This window comes from Tachysurus fulvidraco, chromosome 20, assembly GCF_022655615.1.
Source record: "Tachysurus fulvidraco isolate hzauxx_2018 chromosome 20, HZAU_PFXX_2.0, whole genome shotgun sequence".
NCBI lineage: Eukaryota > Metazoa > Chordata > Actinopteri > Siluriformes > Bagridae > Tachysurus > Tachysurus fulvidraco.
The window spans coordinates 11,823,499-11,837,102 of record NC_062537.1 but is presented as its reverse complement, the minus strand read 5'-3'; the positions used below and the strand labels follow the sequence as shown (position 1 = coordinate 11,837,102).

Genomic DNA, 13,604 nt, shown 5'->3' with positions numbered 1-13,604 from the left:
TAGAAATACTGCATTAGTATCATGTCGTGAGAGACAAGACAAAAGTTACATATGATTTATTCAGGCAAATCATAATCTAGGTTCATGGTGGGTCAGAAGGCAGGGGGTAAAAACAAGAAGGCATACGGAAGTTAAACAAGAATAAACCATCATCAAAAATGAGGGAAACAGGCAAGTTGAAAAAAAAAATACAATCATACATAGAGCTAGGAAAATAAGGTTCATGATTAATGGCACAATAAATCTTTGTTCCAGCACATAGACATGTCATGGCATACATGGGCAAAATAATTAGGGACTAACACAGTACTGATGAACACAATCAGGAATAAATCAGAAACTAGACAGGGAACAGGACTAAAACAGGAACCATCAAACAAGCACACTGTGTAAAAATAATCTAAAATTAAAACGTTAAAAGAATTTGCTGTTATTTGTTACAAAAACACTTACTTATTTCTTTATGTATTTAGTTAGTTAGTTAGTTAGTTAGTTAGTTAGTTAGTTAGTTAGTTAGTTAGTTAGTTAGTTAGTTAGATAAACTGACATTTAAAATACTGAAAAGTGAGTGCAGGTCTTTTGGTAAGATAGAATTTATAACGAATGTGCCTATAGAAGTGTCTCAGTACTGCTCACAGTACTGAGGTTTTTAATCAGTCTTTAATAGAGTTTAACCGCAAGGCTTTTTTTTTTCTTCTTTCTTTTATCTGGATCTTTAGGATATTGGTTGGACTTTGGGACTACCTTTGGGAAATCCAAGTCTAAATTTTTGTTTGTACAATTTTTGACATAACACTCCATAGTGTGTTGATTAACCTTTGATAATCTCCATCATAAGCAACCTTAACACAGATATACAGAAAATGTGTAATACATTTATTAGGACATACTGTAACTAAAGAAAGTTAGCATGAATGTTATAAGCTCTGTATGATTTTTATATTTTTTGTTGCACAGCTTATTTTCTCATAACACTCACACACACACACACACCCCCTACCCCCCCCCCCTACCAGAGGATAAACTGTTTGACTCTTTGTGCAACCTTCTTCCCTCCTGTTGATATGAATGCCTTGTGGTTGGAAATGAGTATTTAAATTCCACTCTGCTTGCAGCAAAAATGAAATGCTAATCTTTCGCCTCTTCTTCCACCTTTCTGCTTCACTCTGTATTGACTTATGCTTTAGCTGTATCTCTGAATACCAGGAAAATCTGGTGAGGCATAGTCTTAAAAGTAAAATTAGTACTGCGAAAGAAGACTATGATTTACACTAGCTTGTATCCAGGTATGAATATAATTTTCAAATGTAGTGTGTGTTTACAGATTGGTATTTGTGTGTGTGTGTGTGTGTGTGTGTGTGTGTGTGTGTGTGTGTGTGTGTGTGTGTGTGTGTGTGTGTGTGTGCGATGTTATGAGTGTTAGTGTACGTCAGTGACACTGTTGATTTTCCTTCATAAATATTAATGTTAAACATGTTGACCTTAATTTTGAACCTGTCTGCTACGGCATCTCCTACTTTGAAAGAGGCTGAGAGATAAAGCAGGAAGTCAGTCTACTCCATTATGCAGATTAATTCCAAACAGATGGAGGGATAGATGATTGGATTCTATATCATCATATAAGCTGGGTTTTCATTTAAGTTCAGTGTCAGCAAATGGAAACGTGAGAGAATATTTTTCCAGGTTATGAAAAAATGGTGTAATATGATTAGAGTTTGCAGCACGGTGGCGCTCCTGGGTCCATGCCTTGATCTGAGCTTGGATTACTGTCTGTGTAGAGCTTCCTCTGAGAGCTCTAGTTTCTTCTCCCCCAAACATGCTGGCAGGTGGATTAGCTTTGCTAAATTGCCCCTGAATTTATAAGTATGTACATTTAAGTGTCTCCTGCAAGAGTCTGGCATTCCATCTAGAGTGTGTTTATGGGATAGGCTTTGGATTGTATGTAAAAAAATAAAATGTTTCATAAATGCATGATGGAATTCAAATGGATGTCACACTCCTAATCGTACATTTTCAAGAACAATGTAAAAGCAGGTAAACTGACAATGCAGAGCTTCTGGCTTCTGTATATATATTATATCAATCTGGGCTGCAGGCTTTTATTCCAAGCACGCAGGAGTCTCACCTGTCTTTATTTGTTTAATCAGTTCATCCTGAGCTCCAATCAACCATCAGCTACACCAACCCTTTGCGAATAAGATCCCTATTCTATATCATGTACTGTCTATAATATCAGCAATAATCGAAAATTGATAACTGATTTAACTGATAAAACGCACATTCAAATACTGATTAGGAATATGCCTTGTTTAAAGATTTGGCTCATACAGCATTGCAGATGAAATGTGTTTATAGCACTAATGGGTTATAGCACCAATGGAAGCTCTAAGCTGAGAGTAAGAAGTTGATTGATCATCAGTCGATTTCGCTTGCCAAGGGCAGTTTTAGTTGATTTCTATTCTAAGGCTTTTATCTACACATCTATTTTAAGTAGACACTGGAAATTGTACTGCCATTTTCACTACAAACCAACTACAAGTTGAATAATGACATATCTTACCTTAATTTATGTCACAATGAAATGAATGCCAAAATGATACATTTTTATGCCATTGCAGAGTTTCTAAATGTAGCCAGTGAAATAGACACCACGGGGTTACAGGGAGCATGGAGTCTATCCCAGAGGGCTCGTTGCACATGGCACAGGATACCCTGGACAGGGTGCCAACCCAGTGCAGAGCAAAACTGCATACACATTCACCATCATATAAATGATTAGAATGCACAAAGTACATACTTGTTTTCTGTAACCTTCGATAAATGAGACCCATACTCACACACACATTCAGTAATTGAACTGCAACGGGAGGTCTGATAGTGGAAAATAAAAAAAAGCATGTTGATCTAAAGGAAACCTTGAATTCTTATATAAAATATGTGATAGTTTTCTGAGAAGTTGTGATTATTACTTTGAAACATTGTTATCTACAGTACATACTGAATTTCCACAAGATGAGATAGACTACCTACAAGTACTAAAAATAAAAATGAACTAACAAACATTGTAAAACGTACATAAATACATACATACATACATACATACACACACATACATACTTACATACACACATACATACATACATACGTACATACATACATACACGCATACATACATACACACACACATACATACATACATACATACATACATACATACATACATACATACATACATACATACATACACACATACATACATACATGCATACACACATACATACATACATACATACATACATACATACATACATACATACATACATACATACATACATACATACATACACGCATACATACATACATGCATACACACATACATACATACATACATACATACATACATACATACATACATACATACATACATACATACATACATACATACATGCATACATACACACATACATACATACATACATACATACATACATACATACATGCATACATACACACATACATACATACATACATACATACGTACATACATACATACACGCATACATACACACACACATACATACATACATACATACACGCATACATACACACACACATACATACATACATACACACATACATACATACATACACACACACATACATACATACATGCATACATACATACATACATACATACATACATACATACATACACACCCACATACTCACACACACACATACATACATACATACATACACACACACACACACACACACACACACACACACACACACACACACACACACACATACACACACACACACACACACACACACACACACATACATACATGCATACATACATACCTGTGGCAATGTGGCAACCTTTTACAACACAGAGGAACATCCTCATGTATGATAGCAGCATTGTTTTGTGAATGCTAAACAATGTTTATCTTCTGAATTTATCTTTTGTTCTTACGGACAAAACAGATTAGAGCTTATATGGTTGATTGACAGTTTGTAAGTGATAGACATTCAGACTATCATCATAGTCAGACTAATAGACAAAAAGGCTGATAAGCTATAGAAGTACTTGACATTCAGTACAACCCTTTAATTTGCATTCAGCCAAATTTTACATTTAAATTTACATGTAGTTCATTTTAAATGCTTTGTATGGAAAGCAGGCTGATCAAATGAAATGTGAATGTAAATAAGCAAAGTGTTACATTGGTTTAGCTTTGAGACATTTTAGTATTCTGCCCAAATCTTCTCCACCAACTCCGTTTATCAGATGGCTTTGTTTAGTCTTTAATGGTAAATAATAAACTCAGATCACGAATATGGTGCAGATATTGAAATAATAATATTTCATATCATTTATTGTTATTCCACTGAAAATACTATTTAGTACAAAATACCACCTGCTTAATATTATGTAGGTCCTCCTCGTGTCCCCCTTGTGTTACCAAAACAGCTCTGAGTGGTTGAATCATGTACTCCACAACACTTCTGAAGGTTTGCTGTGCTATCTGGCACCAAATCATTAGCAGCAGGTCCTTTAAGTCTGTTAAGTTACATGTTGGGGCCTCCATGGATCAGACTTGTTTGTCCAGCACATCCCACAGATGCTCAATCAGATTGAGATCTGGTCCACACATGGAACTCTGTGTCATACTACTCAATCCATTCCTGAACAGCTTTGGCAGTGTGGCAGGGAGCATTATCCTCATTATTCTGCTAAAAGAGACTACTGCTATTAGGGAATACCACTGCCATGAAGAGGTTTTCTTGGTCTGCAACAAAGTTTAGGTAGGTTGTATGTGTCAAAGTAACATCCACATGAATATTTCCCTGATCATCACACTCTGCTGGCTTGCCTTTTTCTCATAATGCATCATGTCTTCTCCGGGTAGGCGATGCACGTGTGTATGTGATTTTTCAGACAGGCTATCTTCTTGCTTTGCTGCATGGACCAGTTCTGATGCTCATGTGCCCATTTGGCAGAGAATGGTGGTTAGCATGAGCACTCTGACTGGTTTGTAATGACACAACCTCATATGCACAAGCTGAGATGTGCTGTGAATTGTGTCTTTCTATCAGCATTGCATTTTTTAGCAATTTCTGTAACAGTAGCACTTCTGTGGGATCAGACAGAAGGGCTAGCCTTTGTTTCCCACTCGCATCAATGAGCTTTGGGCACCCATCACCAGTATACCATGTGTCCTTCCTTGGACCACTTTTAATGGGTTCTAACCACTACATACTGGAAACACTCCACAAGGCCTACTGTTTTGAAGATACTGATATGATACTGAGAAGAGATGATTGCCATCACAATTTGGTCCTAGTCAAAGACATTCAGATCACCTTGCCCAATTTTTGCCCTGGCTTTTCACTTGCTGGTTATATATCCCACCCCTTGACAGGTGCCACTGTAATAAGATAACTTCACCTTTCATGATGTACTTTATATAACACTATAATAACTGCATAGATATCTATACCCAAAAAAGGAACAGTCCAAACAGCATATAAGATGTAATATAAACATTAATATAATGTAATGTCATATAATGTAATATAATACATTAATATAAACATTATAAATGCCACCATTTAACATTTTTCATTCATTCATTCATTCATTCATTCCTTCATTTTCTACCGCTTATCCGAACTCTCGGGTCACGGGGAGCCTGTGCCTATCTCAGGCGTCATCGGGCATCAAGGCAGGATACACCCTTGACAGAGAGCCAACCCATAGCAGGGCACACACACTCTCATTCACTCACGCAATCACACACTACGGACAATTTTCCAGAGATCCATTTAACTTTGTTGTATTTAAAATATTTTGACAATTTAACCCTTGTTAATTATTGTTTATGATTATTGTCACTTTGCCCTTAAAAAAGGAATGGGGAAAGAAATATAACTTTCGAGAAACACATGAGAAACTATTCAACTATTACTATTACTATTCAACACTATGGGGACATATAAGATGCTTTTATGTGTTATAAAGAGCACATTCTGTGTAGCATGGTTCAGTTATATAGGCCAAGTATGAAGATCAGCTGAAGGCCAATGTTAATATTCATCTTCTAGAAGCTGTTGCATTTGAAGGTTCTATTTCTATGACACTAATTACTGATAATGTTGCTAATTACGGCCACTTTTTATTATGCATTAAACAAACAAGCAAAAATCTTGTATTCTCAGTATATCCAGTTGTACAGTATGTTCATTTACTGTAATTAGCTTCCCTTGAGATAAAGAGCACAACAGTTGGTTATTTACAATAAAATGGTTGTTTTGCAGGAGCAAAAGAGGTAAATGCCAGCGGGAAGACATTCACGGTCCGGAGCTCGGTGCAGCTGAAGGTGGACAGGAATGATGACGGTGTGGCCTACACATGTAAAGTGGTCCACGAGGCACTGCGGTCTATCCAACAGCAAGCAACCGAGGTGTTGGAAGTGCACTGTAAGTCCATTATTATAGCTTTTTAAAGGTGAATATATATATATATATATATATATATATATATATATATATATATATATATATATATATATATATATAAAATTGTATAAAATATGCTTTAGAGGTTATTTTATCCTCCTACACATTAAAACATGATAGCATATGTGTATTATGTGTATTTTTCTCTTTAACTCCAATTGTCATGACAAGTTTTGGATTTTGTTTATATAAGATTTAAAAAATGCGACTTAAAGTTATCCATTATCTTGACTACTTGTGAGATAAACAAAGACAAAAACAAACCATCTAAAACCACCAGTTTAACCATCTAAAAATGTTTTACAGTGTAACAGAACAGTACCATAGTCTTTAGATTTCATTCACTTTCATTACCTCATTCTACTTTAGATTTCATTCACTTCACATTCTTTCACCATATTTTGCTTTATTTTATTTCTCTTGAATGTATATTGTTTCCAGGTTCATAGCTTCAGTTTTTGCTGTCATTCAGTTGATTAAATTAGCCATTATATATGACATTATGATTATAGTTTTCTCTAAATAAATTGACACATTAGTGTGATTTTGTCATAGAATAAGCATCAAAATCATTTTCACGTGTCACAAGTATGCTGGTTCACCTGCCAGCTCTAACTTAACACATGACACCTAACAGCCAGTGTGAAGGCCAACACATGCTTCTTCTGAGAAATATATAGTCATCCAACCTTACCTTTTATAAACCCATGCAACATCACAGCATCACACACTCAGATGACATGACTCACTGGCACCCGTGATTTTTACTGTGATTGATTCTAACCACCCAGAGAACACGGCCACTTTTGTTTCCTTGTCTCCCGGCCATGAGTAATTAGGATTCAAAATCATGATCATCCAAACAATAGGACAAACTTTTCTGTTGCGCCTCGCAGGAGCCCCATGCTGTTCATTTATAGATTAGATGAGAGGAGAAATCATGGAAGAGAGAGAGCATAGAGGAAAATATTTATTAGTCACCATCATGGTAAACACTATCAATGGGATTAAACTAATATTTTTAGAAAGCTTTTGTATCTGTTTTTTTTTTTTTTTTTTAATTTGACTTTCCAGAATTGGTGGATACATAATTGGATCTCTGCAGAACTGTAGGTCACTCCTGTGAATTGCTCTGGATACGACCTGCTGCTAAATGCTGTAAATGTGAATAGAAAATTGTGAATGCCATAAACAGTGCCGGGAACATGACCACAAGATAAATTATGCCTGCTTACCATCATTATCTTTCCACACATTAGTCTTTTGAAAATTCACTTCCAAATTAGCATTACAACCATATTTTTCCTCTTTTCCCTGTGTGGATTCTTGTATAGTTCTGTCTGAAGCAGAATTACTGCTGTTCTTGAATTGAACGGCAGAGAAAAACAAATCCAGGTCAATATTTTAGTATGATTTCTTCTACAGCCCTGCAGTTGATCAGTAATTACTAATGATGTGCAGAGGCCATAAAATGAAGTGTTACAGTTATACTTTATGTTCAGGGTGTAGAACATAGTTTGTGTTATGAATATATCTATACAGTGGGCTTCCTTTTGCTGGCTAATGGCTATGTCTGTCCATGCAGATGCTCCTCGTGTGGAGATCAGGCATTCTCAGTCACTTCCACAGGAAGGAGATATTCTCAAACTGGAATGTGTGTCTAACGGAAACCCCTCGTAAGTCTATCACACTGTCTAATACACTGTTTCACTGGTATTCTCCGTGATATCTTCCAGTTAGGATTATGCATGTTATAAATTATAAATCAACTGTGCCATGAATATGCTTGTGCGTGTTTGTTACTAAAATCTTTGAAAATCTAGTCAGGAACTTTGTTCTGTTTGGCCTTAACAAAATATTTGCAGACTATGATTGTTAAATGAGGCCCAGTAAGTCCTTTCCTGTGCAGGATCATGTTGTACGTGTAAAAGACACCACTTTTCCATTTGAGGTTCCAAAATCAGTTTGGAAAAAGCACCTTTGTTAATTTTCGCCATGTTTCTCAGGCCAGACCCAGTGAAATGGACGAAAGATGGGGGCAAACTGCCAGACTTGGACCGTGTGTTTGTTGACGGCAGAGATCTCACTTTCATATCCTTAAATAAAACGGACAATGGCACCTATCGCTGTGAAGCCAGTAATCATCTGGGCACCAACCATGCTGAATATGTGCTCTTCGTGTATGGTGAGTGCAAAAAAGGCTAAAAGAGTGTGACCATGTTAAAAAGGGACCCATGTGATGTACAAAAATAGGTGCCTGATGATTTATATTTCAACTATTTTCAACATTCCCCCATACCACGCTGAGTCTGTGTAAATCCATTAGAATATGTTTTATGATACTTTGAAATCGATTGAAAAGGGACCTTCTTGTGTTTTACAGAGCCTGATTCTAAAGCTAGCACATTTAGAACAACGTTTAGAGGTTAATACTGTGGAAAACCCATTAAAACTTTGCAAAATACTTTAATAACCAGATCATGTAGTTTCGTTATTATAGCCCAGTGGGCAGAGAATGACCGTATCTTGTGCATGCAGAACGCTTAATACATTGGGTATCAAATACATAGGGTTTTGAGAGTCTATGCCTGCTACTAGGTCATTTATTATCTATTGATTTTTGAATATGAAGAAATGCTTCAAATTTCAATCTCTTCTATTTAAAGAATTGCATTATTGCATGCTGCTCGTAAGCGAATCAAGTCACAAGCCACGATTCACAAAATCAAGATCTGCTTCTTTTGAACTCATTTCTTTGCTCATTCGTGTTTTTGAGATTTTGATGGAGAATTAATGAGCACAAAGTGTATTATGTACAGCAGAGGTCCCGGAAGGTGACAGGAGAAATGTCAAAGCAATATAAGGACACAGATAACTAAAGCCCTTAATGATGTTGGCACTATAAAGCCTGACAACGTCCTGTAATAATAAACTAACTGCAGATCACAGATTATAAAAGGCACCTAGGCAGTACCATATGTTACTGTTAACTCCTTGCTTATTCCTGGCAGTGATATAGCCAGGTACGTGTTTTGTTTTGTTTTTTGTACAAATGGTGGATACATTTTTAATTTGCCTACAATATATTTTTCAGCAATTCTTAGAAATACATACATCACAAATTCATGTAATAAACTGATGACCATTAACACAATAATGAGCACTTTTATGACATTGTGAATTTTTACAATGGATTACTTTGGTCATGGCGGTATTTTTTATTAGAATAAACCTAATCAAAAGTCATACTGTACAGTCTCAATCACCATTAACTTTTTTTTTTATTAACAAGTTCCTTTAACTTATTTATGTCTCTGCTACTGAAGTTACATTTCCTCTAGTCTCAAGCTTTTTAATTATTTAAACCACCATCTTCAAACAGAGCACACTTTGTTCATGCTTCTAGGAGCAGTTTGTGTGAGGAGTTACAACCTTAGGAAAACAAAATTCAATGTTAGACGTATTATGAGCACAATTTGCAGCCGCATCTACTCACATTTTGTACTGCAAAACATTTCTTCCCTAACATGTACACCTTAATGCTCAAAGCAGTAGTTAATACCGGCACATGGTAGAAGGACGTTCTATAATGTTTGTGCATTTTCTGCATTATTACAGGCTAGGAAACGCTCCATTTTGAGTGCAGTCTCTAATAAGTGCCACAAACATACAGAAACATTTGGAGTTTGTTTATTGCAATAGATGAGAAATGGTTTCCTCAAAGTTTCTTCCATAGACTGGTAAAGAGCAACTCATGGTCAAAATAAATAAGTTACCACTCAGATGAAATGCAATTATTTGAATGCATTCCTTCGTCTAAACTTTCCCGGGAAAAAGCAGACTTGCTTTATTTCACCCTCATGTTCTCACATTCGCTCCTGAAAGACATGAGAACTGTGTTGCTCCTGTGAGAACAGAGTGTGTTTGAAAGAGCAGACTTATTAGAGAAAGAGCAGACTGGTGCTTCACCTTATCAGCCTTCGTCTAACTTTATCAGCAGGCCAAACACATTTTATGCATTTCTAAGGATTGTGTGTCCTGTTTGAAACAGGCTGCTGGGGCAGAATCAGGATTAAAAAAATCCTGAATGCGACCTGCCATTTTAAAAGCTAGGGTCACTCAATTTCAGCTGTAGCACAAGGTGATATTTAGTTTAAACTTGATTGGCATGAACTTTACTTTGACTTTTCTTTTCTTTTTTTAAACAGTACATAGCAGAACAGCACAGACCAAACTACCCTGCTCTTATAACCAATTCAAAAAATTTTGGGCTTTTTAGTTGTTTATACAGCAGGTAGCTCTAGTCCAATAATTTGATTGGACAAGCAGTAATCCAAGGGTGCTGATATTTAGTTTAACAGCACTGGTACATTTCTCTATTTGTATTAATCTCTGGCAATCTTCTTTTTGATATATCATTTACTCAATATGAAATTGTTGTTGATAAAACTGTTATAAAAAAGAAATATCACACTTACAATCATGCTGTTGTAGTGAACAGCACTCTTGCTTGTCCGATTTTGTTTATTTATGTGGCATTTAAAGCTTTATTGGACAAGTTAACAGATAAAACTTTAACCCTGGAATTGTCGTAGAATTGATTATTTCTACTACACTACTGCTACTACTACGTTACTCTTACTATTATACCTCTACACTCTTACATCTACTACTAATATGACACTACCGCTACTATTATACTTCTCCTAATACTAGGACTACTATGACTGCTACTGCTATTTCTACCATCATACATTATTACTACAGTTATACTACTGCTATTACACTACAATAGATACTAGTCTACTGCCATTACAATCTTTCATCTACTAGTAATATTAAATTACTATTCCCACTACTATTACTATTAGTTCTACCAATACACATCTATTATAATACTACTGCTACATCTAAATTTATTACTACATTACAACATTATTTCCACTACCACTGTTACTAGTACCAAGAATGGGACTGCTTCTGCTTACTATCATAAAATTCTAACTGTAGAACTGCTCAGTTAAAATCTAAACTGCACTGTTCAGTTTTCTCACATCCCTCTGGCTTTACTGGTTAAATAACATATTAACATTTAGAGTTTTAATGAATATTCGTTCCGGAATGATCTTTAATCTGATTTTGTTATCATTTATCCATCGTTAGTTATATACGTTCTATTTTAATTTGCATGATGTATTCGAGATAAAGCATTTCTGTTGCATATGTTCCATTGTTATGTTGATGTTTTGCTTTTTGCTTTTTTTTGTTTGTTTGTTTGTTGTTTTTTTGTGTGTGTTTATGTCTGCGCCCGTCCCTGTGCATTTGTTTGCGTGATGTGTTCCATTGACCAGATGCCCCCACTACACCCTCTCCACCCACAACTCCTCCCCATGTAGCCATCCTCCCAGACACTACCGATCCATTAGACTTCAAGCCCGACTCTGCAGTCACCGGTCAGAGAGGTACAGTAACCCCACCACCCTTCCACCACTTCCTCTTTGTCAAACAAAAACTCTTGGCTCTGATTTGTTAAGTCTATTACCTACCTTTTGTTACATGTTTGTGCTAACCAGTGTTTTGTTCTGCCTCCATCTCAGTGTTCTTTGCCCCTTTTTTTTTCTGTTTTTTGGAGCTCTGTGTTGACATTCAGCTCATGTGCGTACCACATGTACTACTCATTCTGTATCACATCATATTTACATCTACTGTACAGTATGGTACTGGAAATGGACAGATGGTGTCTTGAAAAACCCTGATGGCTCCAAAATACAATAGTAAACAATAGTAAAACTCAAAGATCAATACATAGTATGGCATTTAGTGTAAACATGGCTCACATCTTACACACACACTGTTTGGCAAGATTTCACAATGCTTTATTATTAACTGTCCTTGCGTCTTAGTGCCTTCCTCAAAAAAGAAAATCTGTACGGAAAGTAGAAAATGTTTTTTTATCCTAGATATATTTATAAGAATTTTTATTCAAAGATGCTTAGGTAATCTAGAATATTTGTTTAGCATTGATGTTTCTTATTGTTCTAACATTCATTGACATTTAATTTTTTTGGAAATGATGCATTCTCCATATACAGTGGGTTTTTGTCACATGCAAGAAGAATACCAGTAGTGCATCAGTGTATCCTCACTCTAGAAGCTTTCTGTCTCATCTCTCAAATTGATTACAGGCAAAAGAATGTAGAATCAAGAAATCAAGGAGATATCAGTTAAAGCTTTTGAAAGCACTTTAGGCTTTATATAGAAGCCTAGATATGGTAAGCTAGAATTCATAAGAGGGAGACATCTGCTGGCAGGGAGGTGTAACATCACTGGCTGGGTGTCATCCCATAGGAACTGTGGACCTCATAACCTTCATCTTTTCTTTCAGCTTCTTTGATATGTAGTGATACGTAACAGAAATTGTATCATGTGAAAAACAAATCCCACTGGTGTCTCATTATTTTGTTGTTTCCTGTTTTAAACCTGGTATATATAGATTTCTGTGATTTATAACAGACATTACATGTTTTCCCTTTGGCCTCTGCCTGGGGTTGTTTCAAAGTCTTCCCATTTATCGAGTTGCACAAGAGACACAGTGCAGCTGGTAGAATGGCTTCCGAATAACCCCGAAACTCTGTAGGTTTGTCAGCTGGTTTGCGTCAGATGCTGGGCCTGCACTGTTAGAAATTACTTTTGGCAACTGATATTGCATCATTTAGCACTAAACTATCTCTCTTTCTGCTGTTTTCATGTTAAGCAGAGGTTCTTTGTACTTAAAAAAATGCGTTCTCCGACATGTTATGCCATTTTAGCTATTTCTTTCAGCCTACCAGTCTCTAGCCTGCATAGACAAGCAGCCCTTTATAGCCGCTGTACCATAAAAGGTCTAGAGTGTTAACTGCACTTATTTCCCTCGGTGCATTAGCCGCCCATCTCAGCGTCTGCGATCAATGGTGGGATTTCAGCAGCGGGCAGTCGGGCTTAATGAGCATAATAACTCTTCCGCACAGAAACGGCGAACCCAAACGATGTCATCAGAGCAGCTCTCATCCGCGTTAAATCTGCCAAATGCATTTTTA

The 13,604-nt window shown here is 36.3% G+C and overlaps 1 protein-coding gene across 4 annotated transcripts in view; it reads left to right on the top strand.

The window, feature by feature from the left end:
- The window catches only part of cadm2a (cell adhesion molecule 2a), a 339,485-nt gene that overhangs the window by 313,364 nt on the left and 12,517 nt on the right, over nt 1-13,604 (top strand). For 3 of the 4 annotated variants that reach the window (XM_027150212.2, XM_027150219.2, XM_027150236.2), the window contains 4 exons: nt 6,328-6,489; nt 8,114-8,204; nt 8,535-8,713; nt 11,880-11,990. In XM_027150212.2, coding sequence (XP_027006013.1) covers nt 6,328-6,489; nt 8,114-8,204; nt 8,535-8,713; nt 11,880-11,990 — 543 coding nt within the window. The remainder of the gene's footprint in view (nt 1-6,327; nt 6,490-8,113; nt 8,205-8,534; nt 8,714-11,879; nt 11,991-13,604) is intronic. The other variant, XM_027150226.2, reaches the window with a different exon arrangement.